The sequence below is a fragment of the Pan paniscus genome, chromosome 3 (assembly GCF_029289425.2).
Source record: "Pan paniscus chromosome 3, NHGRI_mPanPan1-v2.0_pri, whole genome shotgun sequence".
In the NCBI taxonomy this organism is placed as follows: Eukaryota; Metazoa; Chordata; class Mammalia; order Primates; family Hominidae; genus Pan; species Pan paniscus.
The window spans coordinates 16267042-16284908 of NC_073252.2; the positions used below are offsets into that span (position 1 = coordinate 16267042).

General features: G+C 43.3%; 1 protein-coding gene and 1 non-coding gene across 35 annotated transcripts in view; both read right to left on the bottom strand.

Annotated features, from left to right (window-relative positions):
- PROM1 (prominin 1) overlaps nt 1-17867 on the bottom strand; it is a 143493-nt gene that overhangs the window by 20489 nt on the left and 105137 nt on the right. For all 34 annotated transcript variants that reach the window (XM_055111209.2, XM_055111229.2, XM_055111222.2 and 31 more), the window contains 6 exons: nt 17235-17394; nt 14825-14977; nt 8886-9009; nt 6786-6889; nt 2432-2516; nt 693-836 (listed from right to left, as the gene is read on the bottom strand). In XM_055111209.2, coding sequence (XP_054967184.2) covers nt 693-836; nt 2432-2516; nt 6786-6889; nt 8886-9009; nt 14825-14977; nt 17235-17394 — 770 coding nt within the window. The remainder of the gene's footprint in view (nt 1-692; nt 837-2431; nt 2517-6785; nt 6890-8885; nt 9010-14824; nt 14978-17234; nt 17395-17867) is intronic.
- Nucleotides 16962-17073, bottom strand: LOC112439686 (U6 spliceosomal RNA). Its single transcript, XR_003027933.1, has one exon. It is a non-coding gene; the product is annotated as a U6 spliceosomal RNA (small nuclear RNA).

Sequence of the window (17867 nt, forward strand, 5' to 3'; positions counted from 1 at the left end):
AACATGCTCAGTGAAAGAAGCCAGACACAAAAGATTATGTGTTACATAATCTTTTTTTTTTTTTTTACTACCCAGACTAGGTAAATCCATCTAAAGAGACCACAGATGGGCCGGGCACGGAGGCTCACTCCTGTAATTCCAGCACTTTGGGAGGCCGAGGTGGGCAGATCACAGGGTCAAGGGATCGAGACTATCCTGGCAAACATGGTGAAACCCCATCTCTACTAAAAATACAAAAAAAGTTAGCTGGGCGTGGTGGCAGGCACCTGTAGTCCCAGCTACTCGGGAGGCTAAGGCAGGAGAATCACTTGAACCCAGGAGGTGGAGGTTGCAGTGAGCCGAGATTGCGCCACTGCACTCCAGCCTGGTGACAGAGCGAGAGACTCCGTCTCAAAAAAAAAAAAAAGACCACAGATGGGTGGTTAGGTGGTTGCCAGGGGTTTGGGGAGGAGGAAATGGGGGCAACTGCTTTGGGGTTTGCTTTAGGGTGATGAAAATGTCTTGGAACTACAGGAACTACAGAAGTAGTTGTGCAGCACTGTGAATGTACTCAATGCCACCGAATTGCTCACTTTAAAATAGTCTTACATTATGTGAATCTCATCTTAATAAAAAATCAAAAGCAAAACAGAAATACACATCTGACACTTTAATTTCTCCTAAAGGATCAAGCATGAACACATGCGCCATACCTGAGCCAAGTAGCTGTCATAATTCATTCTGTCTATTCCACAAGCAGCAAAATCCTGAAGGTTTTTTCTTCCTGCTGCACCCAACAGAAAGATATTAAGATTTACCTTCAGACTTTCCAATTCACTGCTTATGCTTCCAGTATGCTGCAAAAAAAGGAAGTTACAAATCAGTCCCTTATTCTCCAAGAATGTCACAAACCAAATGCTTTAAAAGAGCAACAAAAGCTGGATGTGGTGGCTCATGCCTGCAATCCTAGCACTTTGGGAGGCTGAGGTGGGCGGATCGCTTGAGCTCGGGAGTTCAAAACCAGCCAGGGCAACATAAAGAGACCTTGTCTCTATTTAAAAAAAAATTTTAAACATAAATTTAAAAAATAAATAAAAAATAAAGAGCAATCAAACCACAAAAGACAAAAAAAAATGTGCAAGCACTTGACTGGCATCTCTTCCTGGTACTTCCCACCCTGTTCATTCCCCGTCTCTTTCTCTATGGGTCCCATGGCTTCTAAGCCTCCAGCTTTGACAAACAGAGAAGCTGAAAGGGACAGGGTAGGCTGGCATTCCAGGGAAGGGACCAGTACACACAACAGCTGGGAGTAGGAAGAAATGGGAGATATCATTTGGGGAACAGTGTTTAGTTACTTGGGCAAAGATTATGGAAACATGGTCGTTGATTCAGGGTTGTACTGATAGTCAGCAGTTTCCAGCAGCATGGAGTGCCTGCACGTCCCAGGCAACCTCTCCAACTGCCATCCACCATAGCACACAGAGAAGTGACCCACAGCATGACGGGCATCTATTTAGGGTTTGGTTACAAAATTATGTCTGTTTAATGTATATGTATGGACTATTTAGGGAAGATAATAAACATTTCATATACAGCTTTCAAATACAGCTTTTCACGTTTGAAAACCATCAAGCCATCATGGCCTCATGGTAACTCTAGCAGCAGTGCGCAAGCTGTGGGGGCTTGGGAATAGCCTCTTCCCTTGGGATCCCTTTGTTTCTGCTCTCATTCTGGAAACCCAAAAGAGAGATGACAGTCTAGATTCTTTCTGGCAGAAAGTCAGAAGAGGCCTCCAGGTACGGGGAGTGGGGTTGGTCTAGGTTAACGGCACCCTAGGCCTGGGCAGCTGAAACTCTTGCTCTTTCTTCAGGCCAGTGTGCTCTGGAATGGTCTTTCCTCCAAATCTTAAGACTCAAGACTGGGGTGTGGGCTCTGGCAAAAGAAAAGAGGAGGTTCTGTCGGCTTCCATCCTTTGCTTTAGTTCACACTGGAGTCCTGGGGCCACCTTACGACTCATAAGGAAGGAGGACAGTATGGACCATGCTCCTCCACACTGAGTGCCCAATTTCAGGGACTGGCAGAAAGGGAGGCTGGTCTTGGAATGAGAGCCTTCCTGAGGAACAAATAGGGATTGTTCCCACAAAAACGTCTATACTCAGCAAAATGACATCTTTCCCTGTGAAGTGTCCATAGTGAGACCCCTCTAGAGGCTCTTGCATAATCCACTAGGAAAACTCAAACCACAAGAAAGACAACTGGTCGGGCAGTGAGAAAACGTTTTGGAACCAAATAGAGGTGAAGGTTACACAGCCATGTAAATATACCAAACATCACTTTTAAATAGTTAATTTTATCTTACGCAAATTTCATCTCAATTTCCAGAAAAGAAAGAAAGACACCTAGATTTGGTGAAGGAATGTGTTATGTCGATTCCATGACGAGTTCTAATTACCTCATTAATGTTGAGACGTTCACTGATATTGAAGCTGTTCTGCAGGTGAAGAGTGCCGTAAGTGCCTCTATTTTTTTTGCAGTCACTGTGGGAATGAACAGAGAAATTAGGACCTAGAAAAGCTGTTGCAGCTACCTCTGTCCACCACTGAAGATGAGGAGAAAGGCTCACTGTTTCTCCTTGTTTAATCTGTGAACACAGAAGTGGGGCTGCGTGTCCCCAGTGGCCACACAAATCCCCCAGCACCCACCACTTCTGACTTCTTGCCTTGCTTTACTAACAGTACTGTTCTTGGAAGAGATGCAATAGGATTGATGAATGTATCTTTCCATCTGTCTCCTACATGCTCTAGTTCTGCTGTGGACCACAAGTTTACAGATTGGGAAGAAATAAATTCTCATTAAAAAGAAAAACAATACTTGCTAGAAAGAGATGCACTGCAGAGTAGATTATGAACTTCATTAAATGATTCTATGAAGCTCCTGCCAAGAACATTTCTCCTCTGTATTTCCAGGGCCGAGCGGCACTGACTAAATATACGCTTAGACGTATATCCTCATGGTGAGGACAGAGATAGGGAGGAGACGCAGACATCTCGATGGTCAGCACGGTTTGGCTGTAACCTAAGTCAGCCCCCTGGGTGAAATGGCCTCGCCTCACCATGCCTCAATCATATCTCTAAAATAGGAAAATTTGACTTTTTTAGACTTGACTGAGCTAAGAAGGGTAGGCCTCATTGGATGTGTATTCCTGCCACAAAAATAGCAGCATCCAGGAATGTGGCATCTCTTCCTTGCCACAGCAGCCAGGGCCCTCTAGGCCTGAGGGATGCCTGGAAGAAGCAACTTTCCCACATCCCTAGGAGGTGTGATCCTTCCCTCCAGAGAACAAGCGGGTTGGTGTTGTTGGAACTTAGAGCCTGATGCATGAACAACCAGAGGTAAAACTGGAGGGCTCTGCAGGAGCCAGAATCACAAGGAGCTAGCATGCCAGGCTGAGACACTTGGCTTTGTCCTCTCAGCCTAGGGGTGGTGAACGGGTTTAACTGTACAGAGAAAAGCCAATGGATTGCTAACGTATGCCTAGAGCACGCTGTCCAGAAGGAGCCTGAGGCTCCCTGGGCTAAGCAGAAGACCTCAGTTGACTATCAATGTCTACCCTGAGTATGGGGGATGGGCACTGGACACTTGTTAGCTGCCTCTGCCAGAAGCAATGGAGAAACTTAGGTAGGAAGTGACACATGTGGTTGGGTCACATCACATCATGCTTGGAGGTTTGGAGGATGGAATGGGAACAAGGAGACCAGTTGGAAGGAGAGAGAGAGAGAAAAAGAAGAAGAAGACGAAGAAGACGAAGAAGAAGAAGGAGGAGGAGGAGGAGGAAAAGAAGAAGAAAAAGAAGAAAAAGGAGGAGGAGAAGAAGAAGAGGAGGAGGAAAAGGAAGAAGAAGAAGATTTAAGAAAGATTTAGAAGACAAGGCCTATGAGTAACATTTATAAGTTCATTCTGAGTGTTGTCTCAGGGCTCCAGAAGCTCAGTTTTCACTGCCATGGGCTGAATAATGGAAACAAGGACTTTTCTCTGTCCTTTAACTTTGTATTTGGCCCCAAAGTGGTAGTGGGATTTTTAAAAGCTCCCGAAGAGTAGCCTACTGCCCCTACCTCCCTGCCTTTGTCTGTGTCCCTCGGCCTAGGTAGCTTTTTCCTTCTTGGCCCAGCCAATCCCCACTAACCTACTAAGATCAGCTTCGGTGCCATTTCCCTCAGGTAGTCCTTCCTAATCCCTCCATTCCCACACTGCTTAAGACACCCTCCTTGGGGCTTCTAGAGTAGCCTCAATACATTTCTGTCACCTGTAAGTATCACTGTATTCTAGAACACTTCTTTACAGATCTAACTCCCTGCTAGGTTTTCCTTGACAGTAGGACCAGAGTCTAATTCAATTTTGTATAATATCTCAGGTATACCGTTACCACAGGTGCTCACATAATAATAAAAGCAGTTGTTAGTATGGTACTTAGCTCGCTTTACACCAGGTGCTCATAAAATAATAAAAGTAGTTAGTATGGTACCTAGCTCACAGAGTGGTGTGGATATTAAAGAAGTTTACACATCCGAGGTGTTTCCATCAGTCTTGGCATACAGAAAGCACCATGCAGGTGCTAGCTCTTAGCATTTTGTTAAATTACCACTATTACCACTTAGCATAATATTTATTAGGTAATAGAAATAAACAGTAATGGCCGGGCTTGGGGCTCACGCCTGTAATCCCAACACTTTGGGAGGCCGAGGTGGGTGGATCACCTGAGGTCAACAGTTCGAGACCAGCCTGACCAACATGGTCAAACCCCATCTCTACTAAAAATACAAAAATTAGCCAGGCGTGGTGACAGACACCTGTAATCCCAGCTACTCAGGAGGCTGAGGCAGGAGAATCGCTTGAACCCAGAAGGCAGAGGTTGCAGTGAGCTGAGATGGTGCCATTACACTCCAGCCCGGGTGATAGAGTGAGACTCCATCTCAGAAAATAAATAAATACATAAATAAATAAATACTTAGTAATGACACAGCTATATTTGTTTTAAAATAACTTCTGTGGTTTGGCTACAGGAACTAATGACCATTGATTAAATGTGTGCATATTTCAAAATATTTTTAAAAAGTACAAAAAGAACCTTGCAATACCTAAAAGTATAACAAATTCACAAAATGCTTAAGAAGTCTCTTGAATATCAAATGATGGCGAATACTAGTAAGCTATATAATAACGCTAGGCGTAGGGTTAATACTTGTTTAAAATTGCATAAAGGAACTCTGAGAGAGTAATAAGAACACTAAGAATGGTGGTTCACGTGTAGGGCATGGAAGGGCTTCTGTGTCTATGACTTATGAAGTGTTCTGCTCTCAATGTGAGTCACTATCGCCCTGTTATTTTTAGTTTCATTCACTAGGAACACACCATGTTAACACACACATCCTCCGGCCCTTCGGTCTCACAGTGGGAGAAATAAGTGTCACCAGTGTTTAAAAAGCATCCTGTGAACTGATTTCAAATACTCTTAAAGTGACTCCCTTCCCTGTGGCTCATAGCAGAGAGCTGCCCATGGGTTCACACCTAAGATCAGACACCTAAGACTACCAGCCATCAGACTAGGAGCCCATTTCACCACTGAGCAAAAGCAGACACTACACAGTGAGCTAAGAGAAATGCATTTCATACATATATATATATATATGTTTCATTGAAATGCATTTCATATATATATATAAAAAAAATATATATATATATATATATGTTTCATTGAAATGCATTTCTCTTAGCTCACTGTGTAGTGTCTGCTTTTGCCCAGTGGTGAAATGGGCTCCTAATCTGATGGCTGGTAGTATACATCACCTGAGGTCAGGAGTTGTTATATATATATACATAGTTTTTTTGTTTTCTTTTTTCCTGAGAGAAAGTCTCACTCTGTTGCCCGGCTGGAGTGCAGTGGCACGATCTTGGCTCACTGCAACCTGCGCCTCCCTGGTTCAAGCAATTCTCTTGTCTCAGCCTCCTGAGTAGCTGAGTCTACAGGCACATGCCACCATGACCGGCTCATTTTTGTATTTCATTTTTAGTAGCAATGGGATTTCACCATATTGGTCAGTCTGGTCTCGAACTCCTGACCTCAGGTGATCCACCTGCCTCAGCCTCCCAAAGTGCTGGGATTACAGGCATGAGCCACTATGGCCAGCCTAGATGAACAATATTAAGAAGAGGTATTGTTTATCAAGTCCAAATGATGTGTCAGGCACCTTTCGAATCTCATGTATCTTACTTAACCCTAAAACAACCCCAGGGTCAGATTCCTATGACCATGACCCCCGTGGAACACAGAAGATGTGGAATTGCCCAGGGCACAGAGCCTCCAGGAGGGGGCTGGGGTCAGAGCCCAGGAGTCCTGACAACAGACAGCTCTCCAACTGCATTGCCTTCCTCCTATCAGTGATCCAAATCACTGAATCACCTGTTCACTATTCTTGTTGGATGGCTTTTACTTAGAGCAATGTGGTTCTTGAACAAGATCTCTCATAGGGTCCCGTTAGTGCATCGTAGGGTCACCTTAACTAGTGAGTTGCAGAGATTATTGGAGAGCGAGACCTTGAAACATCACCATTCCAAGGTCTCAAAGGCTTTCAGTAGAAGGAACATATTTTTGATCTAATTTCTACTGTGTCTTTAAAATACTACAGGACAGCTTATCTCTGAAACAGGAAAGTCATATAATTAAGATTTAAAAACACTTCAAATGCAAAATTCTCATTCCAGAAAAAGAACATCTTAAATAGCAAAATGTATAATGCAAATATTGATACCTGTAAACTTGTTCAAAAGTGAGCTTCATTTTTGATTTATTAAATAGCTTCCCAGAGAGATAGTATTCCCAGTCTTCATTTAGTAAGTAGGGTGTATCCAAAACCTAGAACACATTAGGAAGTATTTTCGAAAAATCAGTTTTACACTAACATACATACTAATATAATAAAATTAATATTCTGTTGAATATATTTTGGAAATTTTTCATAACATAATTTTTCTGGTTGATTTCCAACTTATAACTAGAAAATAATAGTATAATTGGAATAAATCAATTTATTATATTTATTGATGGGTAGCATCAATCAAAATTATTAAAATTACTTTTTTTGAGAACTTTTTTTTTTTGAGACAGAGTCTTGCTCTGTTAGGCTGGAGCGCAGTGGCGCGATCTCGGCTCACCGCAACCTCCCCCTTCCAGGTTAAAATGATTCTCCCATCTCAGCCTCCCGAGTAGTTAGGACTACAGCGCCACCACTGCCTGGCTAGTTTTGTAGTTTTAGTAGAAAAGGCATTTCTAGTAGAAACGGCATTTCACCATGTTGGCCAGGATGATCTTGAATTCCTGACCTCAGGTGATCCACCCACCTCAGCATCCCAAAGTGCTGGGATTACAGGAGTGAGCCACCATGCCGAGAACTCTTTAATCTTTATCTTAATCTTTAATCTTTATCTTAATAAAACAAACATTATAAATAGAAGCAGAGTAGACCATTTGATCAGAATAGCTAATATACAGCCATTAAGTGGTGGACCCAGTGCTGCGCTATTTCTCTCTGTACAAAATGTATTAAAATTCACACACTTGGCCGGGCGCGGTGGCTCACGCCTGTAATCCCAGCACTTTGGGAGGCCAAGGTGGGCAGATCACAAGGTCAGGAGATCGAGACCATCCTGGCTAACATGGTGAAACCCTGTCTCTACTGAAAATACAAAAATTTAGCCACGCGTGGTGGCGGGCACCTGTAGTTCCAGCTACTCGGGAGGCTGAGGCAGGAGAATGGCATGAAACTGGGAGGCGGAGCTGGCAGTGAGCCTAGATAGCACCACTGCACTCCAGCCTAGGTGACAGAGTGAGACTACGTCTTAAAAAAAAAAAAAAATTCACACACTCTCTGCCTCTGCATCATACATATTTAAGATGGGCAAATCAATGCATGACTGTATGCACTTGAGAAGTAGAAATGGTTTTGAAATATCCCGTACTTAAGAAAAATTATCTTTGAATGATTCGACACTCTACAGGAGATAATGATGCCTGGCTTGATGTCTTTCTTTTATCAAAAGGCCAAAAGGAGATCATGTGACCTGCTGGTGATCTCAACTTAATCTCCCTCGACCAGTGAAATAACTAAAATACTGTGACAACAGTATTCTCCTGATTTCATAACAGATCTTAGGCGGAAAAATGTATATACAAAGAAAGAGTGAAATAGAAATATATTTTAAAAATCAGAATCTGGAGAAAAAAAAACACAGAAAAGCCAGACACTTACAACAAAATTTCCTCATTAATGAAGAAAGCAAAACTGCCAACTGGTCCCCCGGAGTCGATGGGAGTTGGACTGAGAGGGAGAAAGCGAAGCTTGAATTCATTTCCTGGTGGCACTACTAGACGTGTGCCAGGTCAGCCCTCTGCCCCGAGTCATCCGCTTATCAGTCTCTTTCCCTTCAAATATAGGGCTCATCTGTGTGGACACCTCTGTCACCTGGGAATCTCCCAGGGTGTGTGGGAGGAACCTGGGAACTGATCTTCTGATGTTCCCAGCCACATTTGGAAACTACTGCTGAGGAAAATTCTTTTCTCCACAAATACTGCAATCCACATTGAGCGGCAGGACTTTAACTCCTGGCTCTGATTTCGCTTATGATCAGAAAATAAGGACACTCCCATATTTTTTTTTCTCTTACAAATAGAAAGGATCTACTGAATTTATTGAATATTTGAAAATTTATTGAATTTAATAATTTCAAGAAATTTACTGAATTTAAACCAAACTGTTTATAAGTTTGCACTGCTCTTAAAGTAACGCACAATATATGAAGAAATCCAAGTTTCTGTTCAAGTCCTTTCATAATGGGTAGAAAATCATATTTACCTGGAATAATTCCTTGCTCGTGTAAGGTTCACAGATCAGTTTTTCCACATTTGCACCAAAGACAAAGGTAAGAACCACAATGATCATCAATATCCAGCAAAACAGGAAACTTAATCCAACTCCACTGGAAAAAAATATAAAGTTAGTAATTCAACAAAGAATGATTCAATATTACCTACTGATACTTACTAAATCTACCTATACTCTATAAAATAGCCCTGGGGTCTTCAGTGTTATTCAGGTGAAACAGATCATCCACCTAGGAGTGACACAGGGCTTGGGGACCTGGAGAGGGGCAGCTCCAGGACAGGCAAGGGTACACTGGATGGGAGCCTGGGGACCTGGGGAGGGGCAGCTCCAGAGCAGGCGGGGGATCACTGGATAGGGGCCTGGGGACCTGGGGAGGGACAGCTCCAGGGCAGGTGGGGATGTACTGTATAGGGGCCTGGGGACCCACGAGGGGTAGCCAATAAGGGGCTGAAAGCACACGAGGAGCACAACCCGACTTCTCTCTGAACGCAAGCACTCTTGGCACAGTGTAAAGGATAGACTGGACAGGTGCCAACGTGGATGGGACATCATTGCAGAGGCTGTTATCATGGCCCATGAGGGTGGCCTAAGGGGGCAGGATTGGTGGAGAGTTGGTGGATGATGGAGATGTAATATAGGAGACACAGGAGGCATAATATAGGAGGCAGCAGGACTCGGAAAGTGCTGAACACGAGAGGTAGAGGCAAGGAAGGGCTCCAAGGGCAGTGCCAGGGAGCGCTGATGCTCTGGAAGGAAAGAGAAGATGGCCTGGATGTTGGTCTTGTTGCCAGAGACACTGAATGGAAAGACTGTGTAGGAGTCAGTATGTTTGGAGCTCAGATATCTGGGTTTCGGATGTACGTTAGGGAGCCAGCAGCTTAGCCATGGTCATTTATCCCCAGGGCTGGCTTGGAGAGAGAAACAGCCTAGGGCTGGGTCTGGAAGACTTCAACATTTACAAAGATGGGTGGTGGAAGGAGGGGCCAGCAAACCAGACCAAGATGAGGAGGCAGAGAAGTAGGAAGGCAACTATGTGGGTGTGATGCCACCTAGGGGACAAAAGGAGTGTTTGCAGGAGGAAGGAATGGTCGGCTGTCACCAACCAATGTGCTGTCTGCATTGCACAGAGAGGTCACTGCCAACCTGAAACAAGTGCAGTCATGGGGGAGGAAACCACATCGGAGTGGACCGGAGAGTCAGCAGGAGAGGAGGGCACAGGCAGCAAGCGCAGATCACTCCTCTGAGAGCCTGTGTGGGGGAAGGAGAGCTATAGGGAAGAGGCAGTGTGGGTAAAGAGTTTCTGCTTTTATTTCTGAAGAAGGGAGAGAACAGAGCCTGGTTAAGTGTTGAGTGAAAGTCAAGGAGACAGGAAGAGAATAAAGACATGGAAAAGAAAGGGGATGATCCATTTTATCAGGATCAGGGAAAGGAATGGGATTGAGAATATAGCTGGCGGGATCAACCTGAGCAGGCAGGAATCCCTCTGCTTCTGGCACTGCAGAGAAGGGATGGATGTGTTTGAGAGCAAGTGTGTTTGGAAGTTTGATGATGGGAAGTTGCATGATGGCTTCTATTTTCTCTGAGAAGAAGGAGGTAAAGCCATCTGCTGAGAGAGGGGTGAAGTAGAGGAAGATGGATGTATCAGAGTGAAAAGACTGTTGCAGGAAAGTGTGGGGGGTGTCGAAAAAGAAAAAGAGAAAGAGAAGGAAGAAAACAAAAGAAATAAAAGAAAAGATTTGTCAGACTATGGCAAGTCCATTTGAGACAGGAGATCCTAAGTTTGTAGGGATACCCAATGTACCCGGTGCGTAGCTTTTCTCTAGCAGTGCTTAGCTGTCTAGATGTAGACATAGAGAGAGAACAAACTCTTAAATCGATCTAGGTGCAGTTGCCAAATCAAATACCATCACTGGTGCACACTAGGAAGGAGCCTCAGAAGGGTGTGGGCTGATGCTCGCAATCACCACAGCATCCCCTCCTAAGGGCACGATTCTCCCCTTTGCCTGCAGATGCCAAAGCCATAATTACAATATTTGTGTATCTTCACTAAAATACATAGCAAGTAATGTTCATTGGAAAGGCCTAGGTCAGCCTGACTTTCTCTGACCTACAAGGCTTCTGAGTCTGGGAGAGCACAAAGAAGAAGTGAGTGAGGGCCACGCCAGGATCCCTGTCTGAGCATGTGTGTCTGTGTGTTGGAGTTAAACAACTCATATAAACCAAGACAGCTGTCTAAAAAGAGCACCATGACTCTTACTCTAAATCGCATACAGTCACTATCTCCAGCCTTTATTTTCTAAATATGCACATTCCTAGATCGGGGTAGGGGAACCACTGCCCAAGGTCTGTTTTTCTAAGGTTAGTGAGATAATGGCTAATGTGTACTGAAAATATTGAAAAGGAGGAAGAGGAGGGGGAGAATAAGAGTAAGATGAAAGAGCAAAAGAAGGTGAAAAAGAAGAAGAATATGCGACAAAGACTGTGTATGGCCAGCAGAACCTAAAATATTTATTACTTGGCCCTTCTTGGGAAAAGCTTGCTGATAACCCCTGATTTGCACAGTTAGGATAATACATGCATCATTTTCTGACCCCCTTTCAAATGCATTATCTTAGAAACTTTTGTCAACAAATCAGGACTGTCACCTAGTTATCATTTCAGGGGCCATGTGATCTTCCACGCATGGATGTGTCATAACTCACTTGGCCACTCTTCTACAGCTGGACATGTAGGCTGTTTCCAGTGCTTCACTATCATAACTAATACTGCAAAACACCTCCCTCTTCATGATGATTTCTTCACAGTTTGGCCTACTTCCTTCACCTAGATTCCCCAAAATGGAAATTATTGGGCAAAGAGCATCATGGTCTTTTTTTTTTTTACAGCCCTTGCTATATAGCCTGACAAACTGCTTTCCATAACCTCAGAAACTGCCACCAGCCATAGGAATGTGCCCAGTTCGTGATACCTGTGGCTGCTCTTGGCATTGTTGTCGATATCTAAAATGGGAAGTTTTATGATGGGCTTCAAATCACGAGATGCTTGTGCCTCTGTTAGATCTCCTTATCTCCGGAGAGGCCTCCTATGCCCCCCTGCAACAGATAATACATTCACCACTGCATCCTATTCAGCTGCTAAAATGCTCCTGGGGCCAGGGGTAGCGGCTCACACCTGTAATCCCAACACATTGGGAGGCTGAGGTCGGAGGATCTCTTGAGACCAGGAATTCAAGACCAATCTGGGCAACAAAGCGAGACTGTCTCCACGAAAATAAAATTAAAATAAAATGCTTCTGGGACCATCTGAAGATAAAAGATCAGAGCAGAGCCAGGGCTCTCTGACTTTCCTCCTTCCAGATCTTTCACTGGTATCCTTTTGGGAGGTAAGAATTCCTGCTTGGTTTTGAAAGAGACCATGCTCTTGATTGGATGGTGTCACCATTTTTAAAGAGCAGGTGGTGTTTTGGTTGCAACAAAACTACACATACTCTTTCTGGTTTCTACAAGCAAGTAAACAGTTTTAAAAAAAGAAACTGCATTCTTCTAATTAGTCTGATTAGACTGATGACGCTTGTATCATCTCCTCCTTTTGCGATTATCCAGTTGTTTACCAGATACCTCAAGAAGCAGAGAATTCTGCCAAGCACAGCAAAGCGTGCCATGCTGACTGGTTGCATTCAACAATAAAGAAATCATAGCCACCCTAAGTCTGCAGACTCCTTGAAACGAATCGAACAACATCTGACAGTTACCAGCCTTCTTCCTGCTGCTGAGATGAATCCTATGGCCTCCATGCCACAGGTCTCCATGTCTATAGAATTAGTATATCTAAACTAAGGTAGCTTTTAGCCTCCATCAATTTGTTGATGATTTCTCCGTTTTATTTTTTCTTTCTTTGAAGCTTGATATCACATTTTTGGTTGTATCCCTTTAAAAAGTGTGAATAAAATTTCGATGAGGGGTGCACCATTTTTCAGAGCAATTTACCCTACCTTTCAAGTAGTTAAAAAAGATGGAAATATATGTATATACACACACCCCACCAAAACACAAACAAACAACCAAGTTAAATTGTTGTTAAATTTGTAACATTAAACTTAAAATCAATTAAACATTAAAAGTAATGGCAAAAACTGCAATTACTTTTACAGCAACCTAATAATCTTCTGTTTAATGTATTTTTGTGTACCTGTGTACATTTGAACAAGAAGGGAAGACAAATTCATTTTTCCTTGAGGATGTGATTTCTCCTTTTTTTCTTCTCTGTCCAGAGGTACTTGCAGCTAATCTTTCTTTCTTTCTTTCTTCCTTCCTTCCTTCCTTCCTTTCTCTTTCTTTTTTTCTTTCTTTCTTTATTTCTCGCTCTCTCTTTTTTTTTTTTTTTGACAGAGTCTCACTCTGTCGTCCAGGTTGGAGTGCAGTTGGCACGATCTCGGCTCACTGTAACCTTTGCCTCCTGGGTTCAGGTGATTCTCGTGCCTCAGCCTCCCAAGTAGCTGGGATTACAGGTGTGCACCATCATGCCCGGCTAATTTTTGTATTTTTAGTAGACATGGCGTTTCACCATGTTGGTCAGGCTGGTCTCGAACTCCTGGCCTCAAGTGATCTGCCTGTCTCGGCCTCCCAAAGTGTTGGGATTACAGGCGTGAGCCATCGTGCCCAGACAAATATAATTTCTTAAGCTTTGGCCTGTGAGCATCTAAGCTTCTGTTTGTGTGGAGTTCTTTATCCAGCCCTGGTAGACCTCAGGTCATTAGCTCTAAGGTGATTTTAAGACTCTAGTTTGTAAAGGCCTATACCATACTGGAGCCTAATTATTGTAGGGGAAGGATTTAGAATCATAGCTTGTAAGAAGCCTGATTTATTGTTCCAGTGACCCAAAGTTTTTTGTTTGTTTGGGGTGTGTGTGTGTGTGTGTGTGTGTGTGTGTGAAAATTTGGTTTGAAGACCCAAAGTTTTAAAAAACAAATTAATCAAATTAATGTACAGCACCTGCTCTCCAGCCCGCTCACTCACAGCCCCGTGCTAGTGACTTAAGTGGATAAATGAGAGAACACGACTCAGGTTTTGGTTCTTCACTCCCCAAAGGAATTGTTTCAAACCTTAACCACTGACCTAGAGCCCCATCTCACTCCCTACTGCTGATTCTTCATGATCTTATCAAAAAGAGAATATTGACTTAGAACCCACACAGCTCTCTCTCTGCAGAGCATTCAAAGCCATTACACCACATCCTAGCTTACATTTCTGGCTCTGGCCGCAGTTGCACCTGGCTCATGCCTGCTATGCTTTGTCGTACCCATAGAGTCAAAGGTTTTTCAAAGACACTAACTTGGAGGTGAATGTCTTTAAAGCAGGGACAGTCACTCCAGTCTTCTGCCACAGGCGTACCTTTCCCTGCTGCCTCACACCTGTTCTCACGCCTAATCTAGGCTACTTGTCTAAATCCTAAGAGTTCTGCCTTGGCAGCCTTAGTTCTAAATCAAGTTTCTAGAGTTTCAAGCTAGCAATACTGCTGACCAATACTGCTGTCCCACAAGAGATTGGCTCAGCCTCTGGTGAGTGAATAAATGAATGAATGAATGACAAAAAGAAGGAACAATAGAAATCAAGAAAGCAAGTCTAGCTGCTTTTAAAAGGAGCCTGCCATATATAAATAGTGTGCTTAAGCTGGTCTATCAAAATGCAAGTAATTTAGTGTTGTTTGTTTGTTTTTAACGTTTAGGCTTGACAGAAGTACCCAAATCAAGGAAGGTCCCATCACACCAGGATCTCTCCTCCTCGCGACCTGGGAGCTGGAACCCCGCGTATGTGGCCCAGAGGGCACCGGGTTCATGTAACACCAGAGTCAGCACCCAGTCTCTCTCCTGCATTCCCACTCCCACATGACAGAGAGGAGCAGACACTCACACCATGAGGAAGACGCCTCCGGTGTTGGAGACACAGCCTCGGGTGGTTGGGGTGGCATGCCTGTCATAGCCACACACGCCACACAGTAAGCCCAGGTAGTAAAAAATCACGATGAGGGTCAGCAGAGAGCAGATGACCAGGCCACCCAGCCACCTGGAGAGGCAAGCACAGTGTTAGTATACATGACACAGGTGACGCCACCCTAACACAAAAGCTGCTGGACTAAGGCTGGAGTCGATGAGTTATTCTTGGCTTCTAAAATCAGAGTCTTCTATCAATTCCTCAGAGGACAATAATGTTGAGTGAAAAGATCCCTTCACACCCTTTGTCTTCCAATTCAACCAGCGGAGAAACTTTTATTTTGATTCTAGGTTTGCATTGTTCCTGGTGGTCATGGGATCATTGCTTCCTTCCTTTGCCTTGATTCCCACGGGCGTCACACAGGGTTCATAAGCACGGCACACTGAGCTTCTCCAAGGCTACTGATGAAAACACCCTTAAGATTTTTATGTTCTTTTAAGGCCTCTGATGTTCTAAGTGCCTATTATAATAATGAAGGCATATGGCTAGATCATGGTTAGACTACAGATAAAGAAATACTGGATTCTTTTCCCTGGCCTTTTTCTAAAATATTTTGTGGTTGCAGAAATATTTGGGGCCACTGTGTTCTTTACTGAACCAGATTACATGGCAGATGCATGGGGTATTTAGAATTTTATGAGCATCCTAAATCAAATGCCTGCAGAATACAAATCTCAATTTCATAATGGTCCTGCGAGACATTTTAGGATAATGGATCCTCAATTAGGCCTTACTGGCATTCCCGGAAGGGAGAACAACCTTTCCCGGCAGCAAGAGGCATTCAAGGGTAGTAATGCTTCCCAACATTCAAGACACTAAAAAACAAAGAATTTACTTCTGCTTGGTGCCTCTTGACAAAAGTCACCACTGAAGCTTTTCATTCAATTAAGAGCAATCTCAGTAATTATAGTAATAGCCACAGGCAGCCATTCTGGGGAGGTTTGTTCCAGACAGTGAGGGCACAAAATTAAATAAGCCATGGAGGCTGGCCTCAGAAAACTTTTAGAGTTAAAGGAGCATCTGCTTAGTTAATTTTCTTTTTAAGATAAGCTCATGGTGTCAGGGCAGGGGGAAAAGGAAGGGAGATGGATGGCAGTCAGGTAGACAGGTAATGGTACTATTCTTTCTCATTTGTGAAGCTCTGATCTCTAATGAGATTATAAGTTCACTGAGAAAGGGTCTGACTTCTGTTTGTTCTGAGACTTGCTGGGGTGGCCTAGCCCCACAAGGGAATCATGGCAGGTGCTCCCTGGAGCTCGTTGTTTGTGGGGCAATGACAAAAAGCAGAGCCAGATGGAGCTTCAAAACCTACCTCTGCCGTATGCTAGCTGGCCTTAAGGAAGTCACTTCACTTCCCTGAGTCCGTCTCCTTGTCTAGAAAACAGGGTTGTAAATGGACCACAGGCCAGGGGATTTTTGTGAGGATTAAAAGAAATGTGCAGAAAGTGCTTGGTGGGCACACTGAAACTGTCCCATAAATGGTAGCAACTGCTATAATTTTAATTACGTATCCTGTGGTCTTGTATAAGAAATAATCCACATGAGAATGAGTCTCTGGACTCCCCATGGGCTTGGGAGATATAAAGGGTTGCTGAGCTCTTCAGAGAGAGAAGTGCATCTTACATAATAGATGATCCTCTAAATTTCTTGAGCCTCCAAGTCCTTCCCTCCCCAGGGCTCTGACTGGGATGTCCACCACCCTCACCCCGGGCCAAACCCCACCACTCGCATTTTCTGATGGGACAACCAGTGGCCGCCACAGCCACTCACCTAAGCTCTGGGAGCAATTCACTGGTTTCAAGGCACAGCTAAGAAAAGGATGCTCTTTCAGTAAGAACCAACCTCTGCATATTTATTTTATAAACCAATGTTTATATTGGTTTATAAAATAGAAAAGAATATTTCCCAGATGTCCTTCTTAATTACTTTTAAGCTTTAAAATCTTATTACATGCCTGGTTTGATAATTATAACTAGTATTCCAGAAACCACTAATGACATCAAAGTTGCAAATTATCAAGTATTTGGCTCACAAAGGTCCAGTCTTCAACTTAAAAATAAACGTGGACTGCTTTACAAATTTGCATATCATCTGTACACAGGAGTCATGGGAACCTTCTATGCATTGTTCCAATTTTAGTATATGTGCTGCCTGGTCTAAGCGAGCACTTCAAATTCTAATGAACATAAACTGGGGTTAACATATATCAGGTCATGGCCTCCTTGTACAATTTGCTCTCATAAGATTATCCTGGTGCTAATGTCAGATTTTTATCTCGTTCTCTACAAAGTTCACTCTCGTAGTTCACCAGCTCCAAGGAGACACTCACCAGTATGAATCATACTCTTCCAATGTAGGTAAATTTCTGTGGATGTAACTTTCAGTGTTATTAACATAAACAGAGAATTCTGAGAGTATATCCTGAATAGGAAGACGCTGAGTTACATTGTCGATATCTGAACCAATGGAATTCAAGACCCTTTTGATACCTGAAAACAAAGATACCTTTTGTTATGCATTTGCAAACATGGAGGAAATAGAAACTTTGTTTTGGAACCAAACAGAAAAGCCTGAACCACCTTTAGTTTTTCTCATGTTATGTATGTGTTTAAAATATGGTAAGATTCTTCAACAAGCATGAATATAGCCAAGACCATCGAAAAGCAATTACTTAACAAAACAGCAAGCTGTGAGCACTGACTTTAATGAGATGGTACTGAAGTCAAGCCAGTTTCCTTCTTCCACTTACTTTACTTAAAGTAGATCAAGTGATTAAAATGCATGGTGTGCAGACTATGTGCCAGGCACTTTTATAAATAGTAACTCATTTATTTCACTGAGGTAGATATTCTCATTCCCCATTTTACTAACAGCGACCTGGAGGCTCACAGAGATTCAATTAATTGCCCATGGGTCTTTTAAAGAAAGCTCTGGTAACGGGATTGAAATTCGGGTGTATCTG